The sequence below is a fragment of the Odocoileus virginianus genome, chromosome 30, assembly GCF_023699985.2.
Source record: "Odocoileus virginianus isolate 20LAN1187 ecotype Illinois chromosome 30, Ovbor_1.2, whole genome shotgun sequence".
Classification (NCBI taxonomy): domain Eukaryota; kingdom Metazoa; phylum Chordata; class Mammalia; order Artiodactyla; family Cervidae; genus Odocoileus; species Odocoileus virginianus.
Genome location: NC_069703.1, coordinates 33,257,403 through 33,282,692, shown reverse-complemented (window position 1 = coordinate 33,282,692; position 25,290 = coordinate 33,257,403). Strand labels below are relative to the sequence as shown.

General features: G+C 59.9%; 1 protein-coding gene across 4 annotated transcripts in view; it reads left to right on the top strand.

Moving 5' to 3' along the window:
- HSPG2 (heparan sulfate proteoglycan 2) overlaps positions 1-25,290 on the top strand; it is a 108,851-nt gene that overhangs the window by 45,559 nt on the left and 38,002 nt on the right. For all 4 annotated transcript variants that reach the window (XM_070458879.1, XM_070458877.1, XM_070458878.1 and 1 more), the window contains exons 7-38: positions 400-528; positions 727-981; positions 1,071-1,190; positions 3,133-3,264; positions 3,387-3,531; positions 3,633-3,784; positions 3,881-4,027; positions 5,468-5,631; positions 6,112-6,291; positions 6,399-6,595; positions 6,703-6,850; positions 7,578-7,705; positions 8,195-8,281; positions 8,370-8,428; positions 8,610-8,677; positions 9,845-9,985; positions 10,108-10,284; positions 10,392-10,571; positions 10,673-10,791; positions 11,655-11,766; positions 11,931-12,044; positions 12,127-12,254; positions 12,650-12,736; positions 13,236-13,285; positions 13,602-13,699; positions 14,015-14,155; positions 14,549-14,740; positions 20,705-20,797; positions 21,108-21,188; positions 21,392-21,622; positions 23,853-23,966; positions 25,149-25,276. In XM_070458879.1, the coding sequence (XP_070314980.1) occupies positions 400-528; positions 727-981; positions 1,071-1,190; positions 3,133-3,264; positions 3,387-3,531; positions 3,633-3,784; positions 3,881-4,027; positions 5,468-5,631; positions 6,112-6,291; positions 6,399-6,595; positions 6,703-6,850; positions 7,578-7,705; positions 8,195-8,281; positions 8,370-8,428; positions 8,610-8,677; positions 9,845-9,985; positions 10,108-10,284; positions 10,392-10,571; positions 10,673-10,791; positions 11,655-11,766; positions 11,931-12,044; positions 12,127-12,254; positions 12,650-12,736; positions 13,236-13,285; positions 13,602-13,699; positions 14,015-14,155; positions 14,549-14,740; positions 20,705-20,797; positions 21,108-21,188; positions 21,392-21,622; positions 23,853-23,966; positions 25,149-25,276 (4,297 nt within the window). The remainder of the gene's footprint in view (positions 1-399; positions 529-726; positions 982-1,070; positions 1,191-3,132; positions 3,265-3,386; positions 3,532-3,632; positions 3,785-3,880; positions 4,028-5,467; positions 5,632-6,111; positions 6,292-6,398; positions 6,596-6,702; positions 6,851-7,577; positions 7,706-8,194; positions 8,282-8,369; positions 8,429-8,609; positions 8,678-9,844; positions 9,986-10,107; positions 10,285-10,391; positions 10,572-10,672; positions 10,792-11,654; positions 11,767-11,930; positions 12,045-12,126; positions 12,255-12,649; positions 12,737-13,235; positions 13,286-13,601; positions 13,700-14,014; positions 14,156-14,548; positions 14,741-20,704; positions 20,798-21,107; positions 21,189-21,391; positions 21,623-23,852; positions 23,967-25,148; positions 25,277-25,290) is intronic.

Here is a 25,290-nt window from a genome sequence, read left to right as displayed (position 1 = left end):
ACCCAGGCCAAGCCGGGGCCCTAGAGAAGCTAATGGATGGAGGGGAAAGCAGGATGAGGGCGTGGTGGCTGGGCACAGCATATCAGCCGCCCCCCCCACTTCCTCTTCATCCTCACTAGGCCTGGCTGTGGCCTGCCCACGTGTGCTCTGGTGGTTGCATGGTGTGGCATGCCGGCTGCGTGTGGGGTCCGCACGGGGGATGGGTGAGGCCGCTGCCACAGAGCCCACGTCCCACGTGTGCCGTGATGTGTCCACCGTGCGTGCTCTGGGCCCTTGCTGAGCCAGAAACCACCGGGCCCGACGCGGAGCTCCAGAACCCTGTCCCGGCTCTGCAGTGCCCGTGTCCCCCCAACATTGCCCGGCTGCCTCTCTGATAGCCAACCCCCCCGCTCCCCACAGTGCCCCAGGTCCCCAGAGCCTGCACCGAGGCGGAGTTCGCCTGCCACCGCTATAATGAGTGTGTGGCCCTGGAGTTCCGCTGTGATCGGAGGCCTGACTGCAGGGACATGTCTGATGAGCTCGATTGTGGTGAGGGCCTGTCTGGGCACACGGTGGCCTCCACGTCAGCCTGGGGCGGGGGTGCCAGGAGGGTTTGCTGCAGGCAAGGGGGAGGTGGGCAGGGACCTGGGAGGGGTGGTAACAGGGTCAGGGGCCTGGGGACGGGGTGGGGGACAAGGGGAGGGAAGCCGCCCCCGCGTGCCAACGCCCAGCGGGCTCTGTCCACAGAGGAGCCGATGCCCACACTCAGCTCCCAGCCGCCCCCTCTGGTGGCCACCCCACCGGTACCAGTCCGGCCAGAGACACCCCCCGACCAGCAGCGCCCAGCCACCCCGGCCCCCCAGGCCGCGCTGCCCAGCCCAGGCAGGCCCGTGCCCTGCGGGCCCCACGAGGCTGCGTGTCACAGCGGGCACTGCATCCCCAAAGACTACGTGTGTGACGGGCAAGAGGACTGCACGGATGGCAGCGATGAAGTGGACTGTGGTGCGGGCCGGGCAGGGGTCTGGGTGCGAGGGGGTGGGGGGAGAGGCCCCGGAGGCCTCTGGCTGAACCCTGGCCCCGTGATCCCCCAGGCCCCACCCCGCCCTGTGAGCCCAACGAGTTCCCCTGTGGAAACGGGCACTGTGCCCTCAAGCTCTGGCGCTGCGACGGCGACTTTGACTGTGAGGACCACACCGACGAGGCCGACTGCCGTGAGTGTCCGCCCCGCTGACCGCGCTCCCGGAGCCCCGACCCTTCTCAGACGGGTTTGTGCGCCGTCCCCCGGCTGAGTGGTGGAGGCCCTGGGGACAGACTTGTAAGGTCTCTCTCTCTGATGCTGAGCTGACCTTTATAGCAAGCACTGTAGCTAGACAGCCAGTAGTTAATGTCTCTTCATTTATTTGTTACCGTTTGCCATGTATGTTTGGGTGGGGGTCAGATGAGTGGCTCAGTAGGCTTGATAAACCAGGGTCCCTTGATGATGGACGTGTGAGGCAAAGCCTTACCTTTAAGGCCCTGGAGGTTTTTCATCTAGAGCTGGTTCTGTGTTATTTGTTCCTCTGTCTGCAGCTTTTCATTCATGTAACCGTTCAGCCATCCACCATCTGTCCGTCAGTCTGACATCCCTTCTTCCTCCCGTCCACCTATCCACCTACCACCCACCTATCTATTCATCCATTGTTGAGCTGCAAAGCCCCTCATCTACCTGTCAATCCAGTGTCCTTCCTCCTGTCCACTTCACCATTAATTCTATCATGAATCCATCTGTCCACCTATCCATCTGTCCAGCATCCTTCCTCCCATCAATCTCTTCTCCATCTGTCCATCTGTCATCCATCCATGCATTATCCATCTTGCCAGCTCCCCATTCAGCTAGCCATTCATGGAGCCAACATCTTTCCTGCCTCCTGTTCATCTGTCCAGCCACCCTTCTCTCCACTGCCCACCCATCCATCTAGTCAGTGTGATAGACACCGTGACAGTTAAGTGGGTGAGCCTGGAGAGTCAGAGGCCACCTCAGGTAGCATCTTGTGTGTCTGATCCTATGAGGTGAAGCCTGGGGCCTGGTAGTCCCAGATTGAGGCTAATGGAAGCCTTGCTCTATGACCCCGGGTCACAGTTTGAGCGGGCTGACATTCCAAACATCCACGGGTCCAGCCTCTCCTCCTCGCCTCCGCTGCTGTCCCCGCTCCGCAGCAGACCCTGGAGAGAGAGGGGCAGCGTGGTGCCGCAGACTGGCAGAGTTTTATGCCACCCCTCTGAGACTCCAAGCTTGCCTGACAACACAGTCCCTTGAGAGGGAGAAGTAATTGAGGGTTTTAGTTGAAAAGCCCTTCTCGGAGGCCTCTGCAGGGCAACGGTCCAAGGAAAGCCAAGTCCTTGCTGACCGAGTGTGGAACAGAGGACGTGAAAGGGGGGTGGCTCTGGGGGCTGGCGGGGTCTTGGGAGGGGCAGTAGGTGGGTCCTCCTGGCTCCGCTGAGCTCCCCCTCTGTGGCCGGGCAGCCTCTGCTCCTACACCCCTCTGCCCTGCCTGTGTGTCTGTCTCAAGCTCCATCTCCCTGAAGAAGAATGTCAGTTAGCATCTACTAGAGATGCCTAGCTGGGGCCCCACCCTGGGGCCAGGTCAGCTCCAGGCCTCTGGATTGCTGACCGGCCAGTCCATGGACGGCTGTCTCGGGTCAGTTGGCACCCCTGGGTCCCTTAGAGAGGTGCAGAGCAGCGAGATCTAGGCTGCAGCAGGCCCTTGCTAAAGGCCTTTCCAGTAGACAGAAGTGCCCAGGTAGCAGCCAGTGTCCCAAGGTACCGGCTCCTGGGGCCGTGCCTTGGATCTTGTGCGTCTCTGGTAACTGGATGTGGGAGGAGCTGCGTGACTGCCGTGCTGGGGGTGACTGTTTCAGGGGATACAGGTGGACTGTGTTGGACGGATGACTGGGTTCCACGACACTGTGGGCAGTGTTGTGGTGGCAGAGTCTGGGCATGGTCAGGGGGCCTGTGTTGTCATGCAGGCAGGATGAGAGTGTGATCCTAGAAACACGCAGGGAAGGTGGGCAGCCTGGGCCACCGGGCATAAGTAGGTGGACTTGGTGTGGTGGGGGGTGCGGTCCTCCCTGAGGGCAGTGCCCGCTGCCCACACCACCCGGCTCTGTTCCCAGCTGTCAAGCGCCCCGAGGATGTCTGTGGGCCCACCAAGTTCCGCTGCGTGTCCACAAACACCTGCATCCCAGCCAGCTTCCACTGCGACGAGGAGAGCGACTGTCCGGACCGCAGCGACGAGTTTGGCTGCAGTGAGCGGGGAGCTGGGGGGCGAGCTATGGCCCCGGGCCCCTCCCCGCAGTCTCCCCCTGGTCCCCTCCTCCTACCCCCTTGGTGGTTCCCACCCCTCACTCCTGCCCGCTTCTTCCCCCAGTGCCTCCCCAGGTGGTGACCCCTCCCCAGGAGTTGATCCAGGCTTCCCGGGGCCAGACGGTGACCTTCACCTGCGTGGCCATTGGCGTCCCCACCCCTATCATCAACTGGAGACTCAACTGGGGCCACATCCCCTCGCATCCCAGGTGCGGCTCTGGGTCCTGGTAGGGGGCTGAGGCTGGAGGGGCGGTGCGGCCAGAGGTCCCGGCCCAACCCCTGCCTCTTATCTCTGGGGGGGACCCACCAGGGTGACAGTGACCAGTGAGGGCGGCCGCGGCACACTGACCATCCACGATGTGAAGGAGGCAGACCAGGGCGCCTACACCTGCGAGGCCATGAACGCCCGAGGCATGGTGTTCGGCATTCCCGACGGCGTCCTGGAGCTCATCCCGCAGCGGGGTATGGCCCACCGGGCAGGCGGGCACCAGGCGCGGGGCGGGAGCCGGGCTTGTCCGCCGGGGACCGGCTGTAGCCCGCTCCCGTGCCGCCCCGCAGGTCCCTGCCCTGACGGGCACTTCTACCTGGAGCACAGTGCCTCCTGCCTGCCCTGCTTCTGCTTCGGCGTCACCAACGTGTGCCAGAGCAGCCGCCGCTTCCGGGACCAGATCCAGCTGCGCTTTGACCAGCCCAACGACTTCAAGGGTGCGCTGGTGGGCGGGAGGCGGGCACCGGGCTCCCGTAGGCTCAGAGGGCAGACAATCGGGAACGCAGCATATGCCCTGGGCAGATGGAGCCAGTCCAGGGAGGCACACGGGGCTGCTGAAGAAATGCCGGGCCCTGTAGGAAAAGCGTTTCAGGGGGAAAAGAAGCTCTTCTAGGAGAAATGAAATCTACTGTTGATACCTGTCTGCATTAGGTGACGAAGAGGGCGGGCCGTGGAGTCACATCCGGGTTCAGACTCTGACTCTCACCCTCACTGCCGTGGGCCCTTGGCCAAGTTAACTATCTAGTGCCTCAGGTTGCTCATCTACAAGACGAGGATAAAATATAACCCCCCCGGGTTGTTATAAGGACCTGGTGGGTTAACACCCGTAAGCCACTCAGAATAGCGCTCGGTCCGAGTGAAGTGCCCAGCTCCCTGCTGCCACCCCCCACATCCTCGTCCTGCAGGATGGAGAGGCACCAGTGACCTGGAGCGTAAGAGCCCAGGCTTTGGTATAGTCTTAGCCTGGAGCTGACTTCTTGATGCACCACTTACTACTTACTGCCTGTGTGACTTTGAGACTCTTGGCTTCTTTGGGCCTGTTTTCCCAAATGTAAAGTCAGGCAGCTGGACTCAGTTCTCTCGGACTCTGAGAGGCAGGATGGCAGGAGCCTAGACATCAGACAGACCTGGGTTCAGGCACATTTCCGTTATCACAGAAAGTTCTCCTGGATGGTTAGTGCTGCCCTAGAGAGCCGGGAGGATGCTGCAGAGAGAATTCCCGTGTGTGTGTGTGTGTGTGTGTGTGTGTGTAGGACACAGCTGGACCCAAGGACCCATCATGGTAACAGGAACAATAACAGCTACCTAGTTTTTGAGCACTTCCGTTGTGTTCCACTCTGTTTTAAGCATATTGTGTCGGTTTGCTTACTTTAGCTTCCTGATAACCCTGGGATGCAAGCCACTGTTGCCCCCATTTTACAGATAGAGAAACTGAGACCTTTGCTCAGACTCACACACCTGGCAGGTGGTGGAACCAAAACTTGGGCATCCATTCTTCAGTGCTTTGTGTGCAGCTTTCTGCTACCCCTGGAGGGCTCTTCCAGCCCTGACAGGCCAGATCTGGTGGCAAGCCAAGGCTCTGAGAAGTCCTGCAGCAGAGAGTCCCCTTGCCCTTTCCTTGACCCTGGGGTTCCCAAACGGTCACCCCGTCATTCGGCAGCTTTGGCTTTGCCTGGGGAGTGCTTTGGGAAATGCTGCTCCAGGAATTTAGGAGGGGGAAAAAAAACAACTTGGCTTCTATTTGACTTTGGGAGAGAGACTGACGTTCCCTTTAAATCACACTTCTCGCAGAATTTTCCGTCTCTCTGGACTACCACCCGGGTGGCTGTCTCGGGCAGGCATGTGCGTGGCGCTCATCCCTCCCCTGTGCCCGCCAGGTGTGAACTTGACGATGCCCGCGCAGCCTGGCATGCCACCCGTCTCCTCCACCCAGCTGCAGATCGACACCGCTCTGCAGGAGTTCCAGCTGGTCGACCTGTCCCGACGCTTCCTAGTCCACGACTCCTTCTGGGCTCTGCCTGAGCAGTTTCTGGGCAACAAGGTGAAGGGGCCACCCTGGGTGGGGAGGGGCCCAGTCCCCCCCGCATCCATGCTCGGAGCCTGCCTGGGCTCCGCTCCCTCTAAAGCTGGGAGGGGGGCATCGGGGCAGTCTCTGTCTGGGAGAGGTGTCCTAATGCCCTCGTTCATTCAGGGCAGAATCTCTGCCCGCTGTGGTCAGGATGGGAGAAGAGCTGATGCAGCCTTTGGAAAAACCCTCCTGGACCACTCCCCACGTCTAAGCTGGGTTCAGTGGCCCCCTCTGGTCTCCCTGGGCACCTTTTACACATTATCATCAGACTCTTCCCCCAAACTGGGCTAAGCATCCTGAAGGCAGAGCCCAAGTGCCGTCATTTTTGCCTCCCTGTGCCCACCCCCGTGCCGGGCACACAGCACGGTGACACAGAGTGAGGGAGGAGGGGGCACCCAGCGGGCATCGCGTGTGCCCACGGCTGCCCGGCCCTGACCCGCCCATCCCGGCCAGGTGGACTCCTACGGGGGCTCCCTGCGCTATAGGGTGCGCTATGAGCTGGCGCGCGGCTCGCTGGAGCCAGTGCAGCGGCCGGATGTGGTCCTTGTGGGCGCCGGCCACCGCCTGCTCTCCCGGGGCCACACACCCACCCAGCCGGGGGTTCCGAACCAGCGCCAGGTCCAGTTCTCTGAGGTACGTGGGGCCTGCTCCCTCGGGGCTGGCGGAGACGGGGGTACGGGCTGGGCAGGTTCTGATGCACGACCCGCCCCCCGGCACCCCGGCCTCTGTTCCCCACCCAGGAGCACTGGGTCCACGAGTCCGGCCGGCCGGTGCAGCGCGCGGAGATGCTGCAGGTGCTGCGGAGCCTGGAGGCGGTGCTCATCCAGACCGTGTACGACCACAAGATGGCCAGCGTGGGGCTGAGTGACGTCGCCATGGATACCACCGTCACCGTCCCCACCAGCCGCGGCCGCGCCCACAGCGTCGAGGAGTGCAGGTGCCTGACCCAGCCGGCCCGAGGACCGCAGAGGCCCTGCATAGGTCGGCGAGAAGCCGCCAGGCTTCGCGGTCCCTGCACCCACAGTCTTGGTTCTGTCCCCGCAGATGCCCCGTCGGCTATTCCGGCTTGTCCTGTGAGAGCTGTGACGCCCACTTCACCCGGGTGCCCGGGGGGCCCTACCTGGGCACCTGCTCTGGCTGCAACTGCAATGGCCATGCCAGCTCTTGTGACCCTGTGTATGGCCACTGCCTGGTGAGTTATGCTGTCTGGCACTTGGATACTGGCTAGGGGCAAGGGCAGGGTGGGAGGTTCCGGCTGAGAGTTCCTTGTGCCTGCATGCTTAGCATAAGCCTCCAGAATGACTACTGTGGCTGCCACACAAGTTCTCGTGACCTCTGGATGCATTAACAGAGATATTATGTCCAGATAAGCGAGGTGAAAGTCCTACTCTTCACTCTGATCAGACCAATCAATCCTGGAGAGTATGGTGTAAAGCATGGCCCTAAGCAGGCCATTCCTAAGAGGAAGGAGCCTATAAATCTTACATTATTTCTTAGGAATGATGGAGGGAGCTGGAATTGGGAGCTGAGAGAAGGTTTAAGCAGGGAGAACAATTATCTCCAAGTCCCCGAACAGCTGTCAGGGGAAGGAGGATCCGCCTCCAGAGGGCAGAACTGGCCAATGGGTGCGGATTGGAAGGAGGATGTGGGTTTCAGTCAGCACAGAGCAGGTATTTGGAACTGTCTGTGGGACAGGCTGTGATGTGGGGTGATGAACGCCCCGTCAGGATAGAGCTGATGTTCCCCTGTGTGCAAAGCTGTGGGGTGATTCCTGCACAACTGGGGACACTGATCCAGTCGGCCTCAGAGGCCCACCCTCATGGAGCCCCGTCTGGTCCGGTGTGGTCCCACGTCGTTGTGGGGGGCGGGGGCACAGGACTGCTCCGCCAACCTGAGTGCCTCCTTCCCCTTCCCCCCAGAACTGTCAGCACAACACGGAGGGACCTCAGTGCAACAAGTGCAAGGCGGGCTTCTTCGGGGATGCCACCAAGGCCACAGCCACGGCCTGCCGGCCCTGCCCGTGCCCGTACATCGACGCCTCCCGCAGGTCAGACCCGGCTCGGGAGGGGCAGGTGGGGCAGGGGGCGCAGGCAGGAGAGTGGGCCTGGGGCATCCTCTGGGCAGGGAGGGGGGAGACCTGGTTTCGGAGGTTCCCCTGGTCGATAAATTACCCTCGGCCCCCTGACCTCTGTGGGCCTGCCTCCCTTTCCGTACAACGGGCCCCTCTTTCTTTCCAGTGCTGCAGATCTGGAGGAGGTGGGCCTCGGGGCTTCCCTGGGGGTCCAGTGGTCAAGATTCTGTGCTTCCTCTGCAGGGGACCTGAGTTCAAACCCTGACTGGGGAACTGAGATCCCACATGCCTCACAGAGTGGCCAAAATAAATAAAATATCTTTTAAATAGTGGAAATAGGGCAGATGGGCCTCGTGGCCTGCTGTGTCCCTGTGGACCGCGGTCACTCCCAGAGCGGGTCTGTGAGCCCTGGCCCAGCCCCTCATTGCAGCCCTGCCCCACGTCCTGTCCGCCTCATCCCCACAGGTTCTCAGACACCTGCTTCCTGGACACGGATGGCCAAGCCACGTGTGACGCGTGTGCTCCAGGCTACACGGGCCGCCGCTGTGAGAGGTGAGCGAGAGCCCGCAGGGGCCAGGAGAAGCAGGCCATAGTTGGTGGGGGCCTGGGAGCACCTCTGACCACCTTCTGTCTCTCCCAGCTGTGCTGCCGGCTACGAGGGCAACCCCATCCAGCCCAATGGGAAGTGCAGGCCCACCAGTGAGTATCGCACACGCCATCCATGGCACCTTCCCAGGCCGCCCGCCCCCAGGTCCGAGGCCCTGGTCCAGCACAAACTCCCCCTGGCCCTTGGGGAGCGCCCCACACCCCCCCCCACTCTGTCCAGATTATGTCCATCTTGTTCCCACCTTCCCTGCCAACACCAACTTTGCATCTCCAGACCAGCAGATTGTGCGCTGTGATGAGCGAGGCAGCACTGGGTCCTCCGGGGAGGCCTGTCTCTGCAAGGTACGTGTGCCCTCCCCACCCCGCACCCCGGGGGCCCTGGGTTCCCGCCCGCAGCTGGGAGGAGGAGGAGGAAGGAGGCTGCATCCTCTCCTGGCTCCTTAGCCAATGGTGGTGGCCTCTGCTGCAGGCCGATGGGTCTGGCCAGCTAGACTCCCCCCACCCCTCATGAGAAGTGGCCCAGAGTCAGGAAGGAGCCACTGGTTTGAGAGGCAGGTGACCTGGGTTCCGGGCTCAGGTCCATCCTTTGTGTGACCATCGGACCTTTGCTCTGACCATGCTTTCATCCCACGTTGACGCGATGGCGTAGCTATTAGCATCACCAATTCAAAGGTGAGGAGATGCGAGCTCAGAGGAGGGAAATGGTTTGCCTGAGATCAGGAGCCTCAGGTGTCTACAGAACAAAGAAGTGGACAGATTTGGAAATCAGGCACTTTACTCCCACCTTCCATCCTGGGATGGATCAGCAAGCTGGTCACCCCATGTCAATCATTTCCCATCCCTGAGCCTTGGTTTCCTTGCTTGAAGCATGGAAATAGCCCATTCCTCTCAAGGGACTTCAAGAAATTAAATGAAAAAAAAAAAGAAGCTGAGGTGCTGGTTGAATAGAAACTAGTGTAGTGCATTAAACAGACCATAATAATAGCAGGAGTTATTTTAAGCAGGACTTCCCAGGTGGCACAGTTGGTAAAGAATCCACCTGCCAGGCAGGAGACCTGGGTTTGATCCCTGGGTTGGGAAGATGCCCTGGGGAAGGAAATGGCAACCCGCGCCAGCATTCTTGCCTGGGAAATCCCTTGGACACAGGAGCATGATCAGCTACTTACTGTCCATGGGGGTCACAAAAGAGTCAGACACTACTTTAGTGACTGAACAACAGCAATTATTTTCACCACTTGCTATATTTCAAGTCTAAAATTTATTCGTGAGCTCCCTAGCAGCCACAGAAAAAAAAGGAAAATGATTGGTTGTATAAGCTCCGTTAATTGAGAATTGTTGTTCACACGGCGGCCAGCCCTCCTAAGCCTGCTCTTTCTGGGGCTCCCCCTGGCCTTGGGTTCCTGTCTGGAATGTGGGTAGATTAGACCGGAAGCTGCAGGGAGCACCCATCCTCCGCCCTGCCCCCGCCTCCCATGGGCCAGCCTGCAGCTCCCAGCTCTGTCCCTGCAGAACAATGTGGTGGGGCGCCTCTGCAACGAGTGTGTGGCCGGCTCTTTCCACCTGAGCGCCCGCAACCCCGATGGCTGCCTCAAGTGCTTCTGCATGGGCGTCAGTCGCCAGTGCACCAGCTCCTCCTGGCGCCGTGCCCAGGTACCTAGGCGAGGAGGGGGGCTGGCCAGACAGGTGGGACCGCCGAGCCGAGGGATGGGTGGACCCGGGGCTGAGGGGCAGGCCACGGCCCCCATCCCGGCCTCTTCTCCCGCCTCTATCAGGTGCTGGGGGCCTCCGAGGAGCCCACTCGGTTCAGCCTGACCAACCCCGCGGGCACCCACAACGCCAGCGAGGGAATCTCATCGCCCTCGCCCGGGGAACTGGTCTTCTCCTCCTTCCACAGCCTGCCGCCTGGGCCCTACTTCTGGAGCCTCCCTTCACGCTTCCTGGGGGACAAGGTGGGCAGGGGCTGCCTGGGGCCTTTTCAGAAGAGGAGGCGGTCCGAGCAGCGGCGGGGCCCCACGGTGGGGGCCCCAGCTGAGTGCCTGTCCCCCTTGGGTCCCAGGTGACCTCCTATGGCGGAGAGCTGCGCTTTACGGTGACCCAGCGGCCCCAGCCTGGCTCCGCACCCCTGCATGGGCACCCGCTGGTGGTCCTGCAGGGCAATAACATCGCCTTGGAACACCACGCCTCCCAGGAGCCCAGCTCCGGTCAGCCCAGCACCTTCACCGTGCCCTTCTGGGAGGTGAGCGGCGCCGCCCAGGAGACCTCCGGGGGGCTCCCTGTGCCCCTCACTCGGGCGTCAGGATGTCAGGGACTGCAGCCCACACGCTCTTTCTTCGGCAGCAAGCGTGGAGGCGGCCTGACGGGCAGCCGGCCACGCGGGAGCACCTGCTGATGGCCCTGGCGGACGTCGACACCCTCCTGATCCGGGCATCCTACACCCAGCGGCCAGCTGAGAGCAGGTGTCCGGGGCCGGGGCGGGAGGGCAGGAAGGGACTGGGCGGTGGCTGCAGGCTTAGCGGCGCAACGTGGAGCAGGCGGACTGCCAGCTCTGCCGCTTTCCGGCCTTGCTGTGCCTCATTTTCTCACCTGTGAAATGTAGATGGTAGGGCTTCCTAGGTGGCTCAGTGGTAAAGAACCCACCTGCCAATGCAGGAGACGCAGGTTCGATCCCTGGATTGGGAAGATCCCCTGGAGAAGGAAATGGCAACCTGCTCCAGTATTCTTGCCTGGGAAGTCCCACGGACAGAGGAGCTACTGTTCATGGGGTTGCAAAAGAGTAGGACACGACTTAGCAAGTAAACAACAACAGAACGGAGATTCTAATAGCTCCTCTATCACAGGGCTTGTCTGAGGTGTAGTTCCCAAGGAGCAAAGCCAGAGATGGGATTTGAGTCATTGGCAAGGAGAACCTGGGAGGGAAGGAGACAGGAGGAGGACGTGGCCATGCGAGGGAGCGGTTTCAGGGAGAGACCAGCCTGGGTCTGTCACCACGGAGCCCTGCAGAGTCATCCTGCGTGAGCCACAGGGACCTTTGTACCCTGGGCCGGTCTGTCATTGGTCCCCCTAAGGGAGTAGGTTGGTGGGACCTCTCCCCGTGAGGAAGGCTCATTCCCTGGAGAAAGTTGCGGGTTTAAGCCCTTCGTCACAGTCCTTGCGGCTGCTGAGGGCTGGACGCCCAGGCAGAGAGAGTTGGGCGGGGCCCCTGTAGCATCACGGCAGGGCTGCTGGGAAGATTAACGAGGTGATCAGGTGTAGGGCCCCAGGGATTGCGCACAGGTCCAGCGGAAGTGCTCATTCACACCGGGGTCCTTGTCACCCCCAGGGTCTCCGGCATTAGCATGGATGTGGCCGTGCCCGAGGACACCGGCCAGGACCCTGCGCTGGAGGTGGAGCAGTGTACCTGCCCGCCTGGGTACCGCGGTCCGTCCTGCCAGGTGAGCCCGGGTCCCACCCCCTCCCCCCGTCCAGCCAGCCCCCTCCACGGCGGTGCTCCCCAGCTCCTCCTCCCTTAGCTCTCCCACCTCCCCACGCCCACCCCGGCCATCGGCAGTCCCGACCCAGAGCGGGCCCTGAGGAAAGCCCCTCTTACCGCGCCCAGGACTGTGACGCGGGCTACACACGCATGCCCAGCGGCCTCTACCTGGGCACCTGCGAACGCTGCAGCTGCCACGGCCACACCGAGGTCTGCGAGCCCGAGACGGGCGCCTGCCAGGTGAGCCCCCCGCCTTTGCCTCCTGCCCCCGGGGTCTGCGGCCTCCAGGCCCAGCCTCGACCCCACGGTCTGCCTGCCCCAGGAGTGTCAGCACCACACAGAGGGCCCCCGATGTGAGCGGTGCCAGCCCGGGTACTACGGGGACGCCCAGCGTGGGACACCACACGACTGCCAGCCGTGCCCCTGCCACGGAGCGCCCGCTGCCGGCCAGTGCGTCCAGCCCCTGCCCGCGCCTGCCCCTTCCGAAATGCCCAGTGCTCTGTCCCAGATTCCCTTCCTTCCAGGCCCTCCTGAGAGGCAGTGGCCTTACCGCTCCTTCACTGTGTCACTTTGTATGAGATACACTTTCCTCTCTAGGCCTCAACTTCCTCATCTGTTAAATGGGGATAATGAAGTAACCCCCCCCACCCCCGCCCACACACCCCTTGGCCCCTGCTGTGATGAGCATGAGATGAAGCCACGGAACTCTTAGCACAGACCCTGGCATGTAGCTGGCTCTCAGGACGTGTTAATTCACGTGGCCCCTCCTCCTCACCCTTTCGCCCCTGGTCCTGAAGGAAGAGCCACTGACCTTCTAACTGGAAATTCGCCCCCTACCTCCGCAGAGCCACCCACACTTGCTTTCTGGACACAGACGGCCACCCCACCTGTGATGCGTGTTCCGCAGGCCACAGCGGGCGTCACTGTGAGAGGTGAGGGCAGGGTGTGAAGTTTGCAGGAGGGGTTGCCCCTGGAGGTGGGCTGGGCCCGGCCCTCCTGAGCAGGAGGGAGCAGAAGCCCCCCACTCTGCCTCACACAGGCCCCCAGGGGACAGTCAGCGTCCCCCACTCCACCCCACCCCCGAGAGCCTGAACGTTTCGCCTGGCATTTGAGACCTTCAGAGATCTAGACCTGCAGTTCACTCCCAACTCCCAATACTCCAATCCCCAGTGAGGCCAAAGTCTTCCCAGAAACCCCTCATTCTTGCTGAAAGTCCTGGGTTTGAGGCCTTGGACCCTGCCAATCTCACTGGTTCCGTGGCCTGTGGCCTGTCCCTGCCCCTCTTCTCCGCACTACTTCTCCATCTGTGCAATGGGTGAGTTAGGCTAATTGGTTCGTCCAGCACTTGGAGGTTGCCGAGTCCCGCACAGGGCCCCCAGCACAGCCTAGTGGTTCTTCCCTCCATTCACCCAGCACCTTCTCTCACCGCAGGTGTGCACCAGGTTACCACGGCAACCCCAGCCAGGGCCAGCCCTGTCGAAGTGAGTAGGCTTGGGGAGGCTTTGGGGATCTGGCCACCCTGGGGATGGAGCTAGGACAGAGCCTTTGTTCTCCTCCAACATAGGGAAAATGACTACCTCTCCGAACCTCGGCTTCTTTACCTGTAAAATGGGGGTGGTAAAAGGCCCACCCAACCCCAGAGGGCGTCTGTGAATGTGTCCAATGCCTGCACGTGACGGGTGTTCAGAAGCAAACACTTGTTCGCTCGGGTGGAGCGTCAGATGCCCAGAGGGTGGTGGGAATGGGGTTGCTTGGTGGTGGGTTTGGGGTTCCAGCTGTGGCTTCCCTCCGCCTCAGGAGGCGACGGCCAGTCGCCGGAGCAGATCGGCTGTGGCTGTGACCCCCAGGGCAGCGTTAGCAACCAGTGTGATGCTGCTGGACAGTGCCAGTGCAAGGTTAGTCCCAACCCCGGCCCTGCACGAGGCCCCGAAGTGCGGCCGAGACGGTCGCCCGGCCTTCCCTGCCGCCCTGCCTTCGGGTCTGTCCCTGTGCCCCTGCCCCCTGTCCTCGCGGAGCCTGTCCCTGCCCCACTGCTCGCGGCCTCAAGGTAAGTCAGGCAGCATCCGCTGGGAGCTGGGACCTAGGCCTGGGAGCAGCAGGGGCCCCCCCAGAACCCCCAGAAGTGGCTGGGAAGACTGACCTCAAAGGCTGCCAGCCGTGCAAGAGACCCATCCAGACTCCCCGCCCCCGCCTTTCGGTCCATCCCGCAGGCCCAGGTGGAAGGCCTCACCTGCAGCCAGTGCCGGCCCCACCACTTCCATCTGAGCGCCAGCAACCCGGACGGCTGCCTGCCCTGCTTCTGCATGGGCGTCACCCAGCAGTGCGCCAGCTCCTCCTACACTCGCCACCTGGTAAGAGTGCCGGACCCTTCCTTAGCCCGGGGGGCCTCCTGCCTGCCTCTCCCGGCTCATCCCTGGAGCCGGGCCGTGAGGCGCCTGGCCCAGCGGCATCCCCGATCCCTGTTCCCGTGCCTTCATCATTGCCCACATAAACACAGGTCCCAGCACCCCCGCCGGTCCCCCAGGCCCTCTCCCCACCGCCCCATTACTTCTCAGGTCAGCCCCGATCCCAGTCTTCCTTCCTCCCCCCAGCCATGGTCTCCATTCCCCCATGACTTCTGTCCCAGGCCCCATTTTACCAGACCCCCTCCACTTTCCCCACTCCAGGGACCTCCCGTGCCCCTCCCCCCCCCAGAGGCCTTCTGGGGCCAGATTGACCCCCACCCTCCTTTCTCCTGCTGTCAGATCACCACCCGCTTTGCCCCCGGGGACTTCCAAGGCTTTGCCCTGGTGAACCCACAGCGGAACAGCCGCCTGACCGCAGGCTTCACTGTGGAACCGGTGACCGAGGGCACCCAGCTCTCTTTCGGCAACTTTGCCCACCTTGGCCACGAGTCCTTCTACTGGCAGCTCCCGGAGACGTACCAGGGAGACAAGGTGGGACGCGCCGCAGGGCCTGGCAGACCACCCTCCCCGATCACCAGCTCTGAGCCAGGCCCTGGGCAGCAGGGACTCAGACATGAGCTGGCTTCAGAGCAGTGTGGGCTGGCAGGCAGGCGACGGCCGCGTCGTGGCTGCTGCCTTTGGGGGTCAGACAGGCCTCAACCCAGCCCTGCCACTTCCCAGCTGGCTGTCTGGTGATAAACCTCAGCTCCAGGGCAGTTTGGAGAATTAGAGCTGGTGCCTGGCGCATAGTAAGTGCTCGCCTGTTTATGATTATTACCTTTCGCACAATTAGTCAACCAACAGGTCCTGGGCGAGGCCCTGGGAAACACTTGGACAAACGAGACACGGTTTCAGTTTCATTCATTGGCTCCCGCTGAATTCGCTCCGTGCTGTCGGCCCTCTGCTTGGAGTTGGGTGCTCTTATCACAGGTCATGCTTTTTGAGCTCTTCCTCTGTGCTGGGTGCGATTGTGAGGCCTTGTATCGGACTGGCCAGAAAACTCGTTTGGTTTTTCTGTAAACTGTTACGGAAAAATCCGAATGAACGTTTCAGCCAACCCAGTACAGGTCATAAGTCACAACTTAGGAGCTAAGGACAGCTGCTGCCCTTTCGCACTGGTGAGGAAACTGGGATGAGAGGTTAGGGAGCTTGCCTGGGCTCCCACAGCTGGGATGCAAACCAGCTCTGAAAAAGTGAAAGTGAAAGTCGCTCAGTCGTGTACGAGTCTTTGCGACCCCGTGGACTATACAGTCTGTGGAATTCTCCAGGCCAGAAAACTGGAGTGGGTGGCCTTTCCCTTCTCCAGGGGATCTTCCCGACTCAGGGATGGAAGCCAAGGTTCCTGCATTGCAGGCGGATTCTTTACCAGCTGAGCCACAAGGGAAGCCCAGCCAGCTCAGAGGCCACTGGTCACAGATGCTCACAGGCTTTGCTCCTCCAGAGTCATGGTCTAGTGCAGGGATGATGGGACGATGGTGAGGGAGGTGCTGTGGGGCTCAGGCTCTTGGGGTGGACTCCAGGGTGGCCACCTAAACGGGTTCCGTGAGCAGTCAAGGCTACCTGGCCACACCCAGGGAAAACAGCTCTTGGTTCAGGTGTCACCTGCTGGTTGAGGCCAGCATTGAAGCAGATGTGTCCCCAAGCCCAGGGTCCTAGGAAAGTCAGGGACACTTCAGATGGAGGGTTCTGAGGCTGCTCTGTCCCTCCTCCTTGGACAGACTCACGGAATCCAGACTCCTCCCAGGACTGGCTTCCTTCTAGTCTCTTCTCCCTTCTCTTCCTTTCCTGGCCATGGTGTCTGCTCCCTGCAGCTCCCAGACCTTGCTCTCTCTCTCTCTCTCTCTCTCTCTCTCTCTCTCTCTCTCTCTCTCTCTCTCTAACGCCCTCTCCTGGCATTTCCTTGTGCCCTACAGAGGGAGGCATATTTTGCTCGGATGCGACGGGCTCACCAGGTAGGCCTGCGATCAGAGTGGTGTGACCATGATGTGACCTGGGCATGGTGTGTTCTTGGATGCCCTCCACCCCGCATGGGGAGACGCCCGGCACCCCAGACAATGTGGGAGCACATGGACCCAGGTGGTGACCGAAGGCCCACGGCCGGGGCAGGGCTGCACTCTGGCCCTGTGATGCCAGGAGTTAGAGCCGGGAGGGTGCCTTACGTACCGTGTGCTTGGATGCTAGTGCCAACCCTGCCTGTGGCCAGAGTGCTGGCTGGTAGGCAGGGACACCAGCTGGAGGCTAAACCACGTGACGGTCCCTGGCCCACCAGGTTACCCCAGCACTGCCTCCCAAGCAGCCTCCGTTAACCCCCTGTATGTCCAGCCCTCCAGCGGCCTGGAGTGGACCTCTGTGTGCCAGCCTGCAGAGGGGCGCGTGCACCTTGCTCCCCAGCCCGGGTGGGCCTTCCTGGCTGCTGTGTCCATGGGGAGAGGACGCTCCCGAGTGCTCCAGCTCTGGGGCTCTGGGGGTGGGGGGCGGTGGTCCTGAGCTGGCCTGTGCCCTCTGCCCATCAGAACCGCACGTCCCTCTCAGAGGAGCAGTTGCGGGCAGCCATGACCACTGGCAGGATCCCGGGGCCCCCACAGGGCAAGGGCCGGGCACAGCGGTTCTCACAGGTAACTCAAGGCCCGCCCGGGGACAGGCTGCGTCTAGGGCCCCGGGGAGGAACCCAGAGAGCAGAGTCCCAAGTAGGAGCCTGGGGCTGAGCCCCTGGCCTTCCTGCGTCGCTTTCCCCCAGGCTGGGTCCCAGCCTGATGCCTGCACCACTGCAGTGTTCCTTGAGAGGCATTGCCGAGCTGCGAGCAGCTTGGGCAGGTACCATGGGCCTGCTTGAGCTGCGAGTGGCTTAGGCGGGTACCGTGGGCCCGCATGGAGCGTGAGACCTGGGGAGCCACCTCCTCAGTACACGTGGCCCTGCGGCTGCCTCCAGCCGCTCTAGCCCAGGCTTGGCCAGAGCCGTCTGCCCCACCTCTCTTGCCAGGTCACCCATTGCCTGAGCTTCTCCCCACGGCCTCGGCCCCTCCCAGGTGGCCCCCCAGGCTCGTGAGGAGCGAGAGGGCAGCAGGGACGGGCGGCGGAGCGTCAGGCGTCCACGTGTGGAAACAGAGGCCACGGCAGTGGGCGGCGGGCGGGCCGGGGGCCCCCGGGTGTCGGCAGGGCCTCGCGGGCTCCTTTCTGTCCCCCTGCTCCTCTCCTCTGTCCCCCCTCTCCCGGCCCCCCAGGTGGATGAGGCCCAAAGGCGGATGGATGCTGAAATCTGGCAGCTCCTCTCCAGCTTTGCCGCCCAGCCCCCGGCCCCTCCCAGACTCTCACCCCATCCTCCGCCTGCAGCTGCTCTGCAAGCAGCTCCGCCCTCGTCCCCCTCCTCCTCCCCCTCCTCCTCCTCCCCCCTCCTCCTCCTCCCCCTCCTCCTCAGCCTTCTCTGCTTCCCCGTCTTCTGCAGCGGGCGCTCAGGTATGTGCCAAGTCCCCCACCAAGGGACCCCTCCCTCAAGCACCACGTTTTCAGTTCTCACTGAACCAACGTCACAAATTCTGCCCATTTCTGCACCCTACTTGGACAGATATTTATTCCCATTTTTTTTTCTTTACACCAACCCTGTACCAGCTCATTTATGCTAGTGTTGCATTTTTAAATCCACACCAGAACAGCCACTAAATTTCAAAACGTTCTCTGGGGTGCCCCGTCAATCATCCTGGGGTCCACAGGGGATGCAGTGCCAGATGTGAGCAGATATTGACCCAAGCCGCAGCCAGCGAGAGCCGCGGGGTGTCCGGACCCAGACGGTGGGGAGCAAGCTGTCCAGAGAGCAGGGCCAGGGCCTGCACTGTGGGGGCGGGGGTGGGGTCTCCATCCCTCTGCCCCCCTGGGCTTCCCTCCGGGGTCTGCTCACCCACTGTCGGGCCCACCTCTGCCCTCTTGGCCCCCTGGCCAGCTCCATCCACTCTCACCACCTGTCCTTCTGTCCTAGTTCTCTCTCTCCTACAAAGGCTTCCCTCTGCTTCCTGAAAGCCTCTATTATTGGCAGCTGCCCAGAACCTTCCTGGGGAACAAGGTAACAAGGATTTGTGGAGGGGTGGATAGGGGTGTCATCAGATCCTGAAATGTCAGAGGGCCCCTTGTCAAGACGTTTCATAATTCAGTTGGGTAGACCAAATCCCAGAGCGGAGATCCTCGCTCAGGTCCCAGTGGTGCTGAGGTTGAGCCCAGTGCAGCCCTCACCCTTCAGGGAGCCACAGGCCCCTCTCTGAACTGGGAGGTAAGACACGTCTTCTTTGGCCCGCCTTTACCCTGTATTCAGATCACGGACTAGCTTTTGGGCTGTACTTATTCATTCAGGGAGCATTAAGTACTTACCACATGCTGCACTGTTGTTGTTCAGTCGCTCAGTCGTGTCTGACCCTTTATGACCCCATGGACTGCAGCACCCCAGGATTCCCTGTCCATCACCAACTCCCGGAGCTTGCTCAAGCTCATGTCCGTTGAGTCGATGATGCCATCCGACCATCTCATCCTCTGTCGTCCCCTTCTCCTCCTGCCTTCAATCTTTCCCAGCATCAGGGTCTCTTCCAATGAGTCAGCTCTTCACATCAGGTGGCCAAAGTATTGGAGCTTCAGCTTCCGCATCAGTCCTTCCAGTGAACACCCAGGACTGGTCTCCTTTAGGACTGACCGGTTGCTGTCCAAGGGCTCTGTGTGGTATACGGGCTTCCGTTGCAGAGTATGGGCTCTAGAGCCCAGGCTCAGTGGTTGGGTGCATTGGCCCAGTTATCTTTTCAGACCAGGGATCAAACCCACGTTCCCTGCATTGGCAGGCAGATACTTAACCACTGGACCACCAGGGAAGTTCTAGCATGGCATTTGTATTTGTATTGTTCCAAAAATGATTTAGGGTGCCTTTTAAGAATACAGAAAATAGGCAATAAAATATTGTTCAGAGAAGAGGACAAGACAGTTTGGTCCAGGGGGACATAGGAAAAATCTGCTGGAAGCAAAGTGGAGCTGGTCCAGAGAGGAGTCAGCAGGCACTGAGGCTGTGGGCTCCGCAGGCTCCGTGCTGAGTGCAGGGTTTTACGTGGCCTTTATTACTTAATCCTCATTCTACCTTTTAATGTAGGTATTAATATTATTTTTATTCCCATTTCCATGGGAGGCAAGTCGGGCTCAGAGAAATTAAGTGACGTATCCGAGGCTGTCCAAATAGCACAGCTGGACTTGAACCCCCGTATCAGACTACAGAGTCCACTCCCTTATCTGTCCTGCTGTACAACCTGTGGCCTGACCTTGGACATGGCAGTGAACTTGCTGGCATCCAAAGAAAACGGGAAACCAGCTGTTTCATGGTTTTCTGGTTATGCCCATAGATTCCTTCCCTCACCCTGAACTTGTGGAGAACGTCCTCGGGGCCTTTGTAGCCCAGGGCCTGGCATGTCATCAGTAGGCGTTTATTAAATGCTCGCCAACTGAATGAACAAATGGAGTAGGCCTGACACAGTGTGGCATTGACCGGACCTCTGCCCTGGAGGCAGAGAGAGAAAGGGAAGTCATGTGGGGCAGAGTTGGGGTCTTGGCTGCTCACGTGGGAAGCCCCAGCAGCAAACAGAAGGACTCTCCCAGTTGTGAGCAGTGGGAAGGCCAACTCTAGCAGGCTCGTCTGCAACGAAGAATCTATCAGCTCTTGCAACTCCAGAACCCAAGGGTATCTGCTGTCAGGCACAGCTGGATCCAGGGACTCGTTAGGACTTTATCTCACTTGGCACCATCCTCTAGCTTCCCATCTGACTAGTCAGGGGAGTTCTTCTGTTCCGGTAGAGCAGACATGCCAGGTTCATGTGCTCATCAGTGATGGAGCAGAGAAGGGAAGTGGTGGAATATGCAAACTGGTCAGGCCTGGCTCAGGCCAATCCTATGGAGGAGGAGGGGTGGGCCCCTCAAACCACACGGCCTGCCTGTAGGATGTAGCTTCCTCTGGAGGAAGCCAGGACTGCAGTATGCAAAAACGGGGGACATGGATCCTGAGCAAACAGAAACCGCCTACCCAGATGGCAGGAGTTCTAAAGGGCTGTCAGCCTCGCCTGCCGCCTCTGCCGTGGCTGAGAACTTCTGAGCCTTCTGCAATCTCCCCGTGGTGCTCACGGTCGTTACCCTTGTCTGCTTTATGAGAAATTCTGTTATTGGAAGGGACTTAGGGCTTGTTTGCTGGGATCAGAGACCGTGGGAAAGGGGGAACCCTACAAAATGGAACAGAGGCTTCTCAGGGGCACACTGCCCCCAGGTCTGAGACTGTGAGGGGGCTGATGGGTGTCGTCACCTAGGTGACCATGGACCTCTGGTTGGCTGGGGGGACAGCACAGGTGCAGAAAAGCCTCCCGAGGCTCCGCCCCCTCACCTGTCGGGTCACGCAGATCCCAGAGGAGGGCAGAGTCAGGGCGTGACTGCAGGGCTTGCCTCTTGCAGGTGGCGGCCTATGGCGGGAAGCTGCGATACACCCTGTCCTACACGGCGGGGGCGCAGGGCAGCCCGCTCTCTGACCCCGACGTCCAGATCACGGTGAGCATGGGGCTTCCACGCCAAGTGGGAAGAAGGGGGACAGTGGAGGCCAGGGAGCATCCTTGATGTTTCTACCCTTTCAGTCCAGCGCTCAGTTGACCCGGCACCCACCCACGGGTTAGGCCTGTGTCCCCACCCCACCATGTGTCTGGACACTACAGAGGCTGAGGCCTGGCTACAGGGCCTGTACCTGACTCCTTAGGGCACAGGAGCTTGGGAGATTGGAGAGATGGGAGGCTGGGACTGGGGGAGGTCCTACTGTCCCCAAGAATGCCTTGCTTCCCCTCCAATCCTGCTGGTGTCTCCCCAGGGCAACAACATCATGCTGGTAGCTTCCCAGCCAGTGCTGCAGGGCCCGGAGAGGAAGAGCTACGAGGTCGTTTTCCGAGAGGTGAGAGGCACTCGGCCACACTGTGTCTGACCCTCCCCATCCTGCTTTGGAGCCCAGCTTTGACGCCAGCTTCCCCTGCCTCTTACTCCACCCCGGTCCTGACCTCACTGTCCTCAGCCAGTGCCGGGGAGGCAGGGGTTGGGGATGGGGGTGCTGCAGGGCCAACCCCTCACCTTCATCTGCCGTCGTCCCCCCCGACCCAGGAATTCTGGCGCCGGCCCGACGGACAGCCAGCCACCCGCGAGCACCTCCTGATGGCGCTGGCCGACCTGGACGAGGTCCTGGTCCGAGCCACCTTCTCCTCCGTGCCGCTGGCGGCCAGCATCAGCGGGGTCAGCCTTGAGGTCGCCCGGCCCGGCCCCTCCGAGGGCCCCCAGGCCCTGGAGGTGGAGGAATGCCGCTGCCCCCCGGGCTATGTCGGCTCGTCCTGCCAGGTGAGCACGGCCCAGCCAGCTGCCTCCGCGCCACACAGCTGGGGCCGCAAGTGGTCAGCTGGGATTTCCATGGCCTGTGATCACCATGGGGCTTCCCAGGTGGCACTAGTGGCGAAGAACCCGCCTGCCAACGCAGGCGAGATGTGAGAGATCCAGGTTCGATCCCTGGGTCAGGAAGATCCCCTGGAGGAGGACGTGGCAACCCACTCCAGTATTCTTGCCTGGAAAACCCCACAGACAGAGGAGCCTGGTGGGCTACGGTCCACAGGGTCTCCAAGAGTCAATCGCGGCTGAGCACACACGCACGTGATCACCGTCATAACCTTAATATGTTGGCAGCATGGCATATGTTCTTCCCAACAGCGCTGGGAGAGGTGTAATGGTCCCCGTTTAACAGATTATTTTTAAAAAATGAGGCTCTGAAACATGTGTGACTTACCCAAGGGCACACGGCTACACCCCGTGGAGTTAAGACCCAGCTCACGCTCTCAGGGTGCTCGCCAGAGACAGGGTGACAAACGGAGACACCAGTTAGCCCAAAGCAGAGCCTGGAGGTGCCTCCGAGAGGCGAACAGCGTGGATGGGAGTAGGTTTCTAGGCAGGAGGACAGAATACACAGAAGTCTCAGAAGGCGGAATGTGTGGGGACAGAGCCTGCAAAGCAGAAGGGTTGCCCCTGGAAAGCTGGGTGGGGGGGGTGCTTCTTCAGGCCTGGAGTAAGGCTCCCCCAGCAGGGATGACTGCCAAGCTGCAGAGGGAACGCTAGGGTTGGAACTGGGCCCCGGGAAAATTCCTCTGCCCACTGTGACTGAGATGGCTGAGGCCAGGGGAGAGACAGGGAGCGCGCCTGGGAGGGAAGGGCAGTGGGAGTGGAAGAGGAGAGGCGGTTGGAGGGACTCCAAGAACATCTACAGGGCTCGGCTGGAGACAGCACAAGGGCAGGGCCTGCGCTGACTGCTCACCCCTGAATCCCCAGGCACAGAGCAGGCAGCCGCTTAACACTGGATGAGTGGGTGTGGAAGGGGGGAAGGGGGACCGCAGGAGGGCAGTGGGGAGGGCTGCGGTGCCAGGTGGGCACCAGGGAGGTCAAGCGTGGAGCAGCCAGCCCCCCCAGCCCAGCTCGGGACGTCCTGGTGAGAAGCCGTGTCCCTACGGCTTTGTATCTGTGCACACTTGCCGTGGCCACAAGAACTTTCACATCCAAGCAGGTGAACTTCATGTCCCTTGAAGTTATGAAACAACACTTTGTGTGTGTGTGTGTGAAGCAACACATTTTGAAGGAGAACTCCCAGAGAAGGCAGAGTGCTTGGTGCACATTTTCTGCAGTGAAACAAAACAGATTTATAAACATCCCTTTGAAACGGTCGGGGAGGGAGAGCCTGGAGAGATTTCAAAGAAGGGGCAGCGAATAGAAATTCACTGTTCTCAGAACCCCTGATTACTCACTTAGGATGTGTAAAAACCTCCTTGGTTACATGGTGCTGCCTCCTTCACTTTGTGGGGCAAGCGTAAACATAGTCATAACGGTCTTTAAGGAGTCACCCCAACTCCAGGTCTCCTGAGCCCTCCTTTTTCCTTGTAGGGGTTGTTTTTACATAAAGACCCTGCTAGAAGAATTTTTAGGAAGGAAGCCGTGGGGCTGGAGAAGGGTTCTGCATTGTTGTTGTTCACTCACTAAGTCGTGTCCGACTCTTTGCGACCCCATGGACTGCAACACAGCAGGCTCCCCTGGCCTTCACCACCTCCCGGAGCTCGCTCAAACTCATGTCCATCAAGTCAACGATGCCATCCAACCATTTCATCCTCTGTCGCCCCCTTCTCCTCCAGCCTTCAGTCTTTCCCAATAGGCAGCTTTTTGCATCTGATAGCCAAAGTATTGGAGCCTCAGCCTCAGTCCTTCCAATGAACAGTTAGGATTGATTTCCTTTAGGATTGACTGGTTTGATCTATTGGCTGTCGAAGGGACTCTCAAGAGTCTTCTCCATTAAGGATGAACTATTATTTCAGTATATGCGTGACTGGAGACGCTAGACAGGACAGGGTGGACACTGTCCCAGCTCTGGAGAGCTGGGAAGAGGAGAGGAGAGCTCCTGAGAGGGGATGCTGGGCCTGGAGTCTCCCCTCCAAGAGCCAGTGGGAGTCTAGGTAGCAGGAGAGAGGAGTTCCGGGTCTACTGGCTGCAGGTGGGACCACCTTGGAGATGGAGACCAATGCTGCCCTCTGCCCCCTAGGACTGTGCCCCAGGCTACACGCGCACCGGAAGTGGACTCTACCTCGGCCACTGTGAGCTGTGTGAATGCAACGGCCACTCAGACCTGTGCCACCCGGAGACCGGGGCCTGCTCAGTAAGACGCACGCAGGGCCAGGGCAGGGGGCCGCGTGGCTGGGGCTGGGCAGGGTCTCAGGCTGGCTGGGGGGTGGGAGGGCTTTGGTGTGTTCAGACGGAAGTCCAGGGCCACAGTCACAGGCCGCATCCTATGGGGCAAAGTGCCTGGACCAGCAGGTCTAAGGCATTGAGGGGTCGTAGACACGGTGGGGTGACCAGAGCTGTGGATTAGCATCCTTCTCTATAAAGAACGCTTTAGAGGACTTCCCTGGTGGTCCGGTGGTTAGGACTCCGCACGTCCACTGCAGTGGGCATGGGCTCGGTCACTGGCCAGGAAACTGAGGTCCTACAAGCCATGTGGTACAGCCACAAAAATCAAGAAAACTAGAGAACGTTGGTTCCTGTTATTTCCTGTCACCAGTGTGACACATGTTTCTGTAGAAGCATCAGACTGTACAGATAACTTAAAAACAAAGTTAAAATTCCCTGAAATCCTACCATCTGGAGGTAATCACTGTCAACATTAGACTGTGGAGTTCTTTTTTCTGGGCAAATATTTACACGGATTAATATACCTTTTGTTTTGCAAATAAGCCTAGGATCATTGTGTTTGATGATAAACTTTTTTTCACTTCTTGACATCTTTCAATATTTCAATATTTTTTATACCTGAACTTCTCAGAGTGATATATGTATAACCCTCCAGGGTATGTGGTCAAGGACCAGGTGGTTGACAGAACCACCAGCTAGATATTAAATGAGGATTATGCTACATTAATTTTTTAAAAAATAGATCTCTTTGGAGGAAAACATAAAACGCACACACATTTTTTACAATTAAGGCTTATTTCCAAAACTCTGCCCCCATATACTCATGTGGGTACTTTTCTGTGATACCAGGTATTTAGATTAAAAAATGTAAGAAATGCAATCAATATCCTTTTTGATAGCTTTTTGGATGGAATTTCCTTTTTTAATTTCCTCGGTTCTTTTCTTCTTGGTGTGTTTCCAGCATTATGCTTTTAAAAACACCGCTGAGATGAATGGAACATCCTGTAGTGAATTCATTGTGCCCCTCCCTGATTATTTCTTTAAGATAAGCTCACGAATGTGGAATTTCCAGATCAAGGGATTACCAAATAGTATGATTTGGGATAAATTTTGCCAAATAGCAAGTGGCTGACATCCTTGCACCTTGCAGCAATGCCAACACAACGCTGCCGGGGAGTTCTGTGAGCAGTGTGCCCCTGGCTACTACGGAGATGCCACGGCCGGAACACCCGAGGACTGCCAGCCCTGCGCCTGCCCGCTGACCAACCCAGAGAACATGTGGGTGCCCCTGC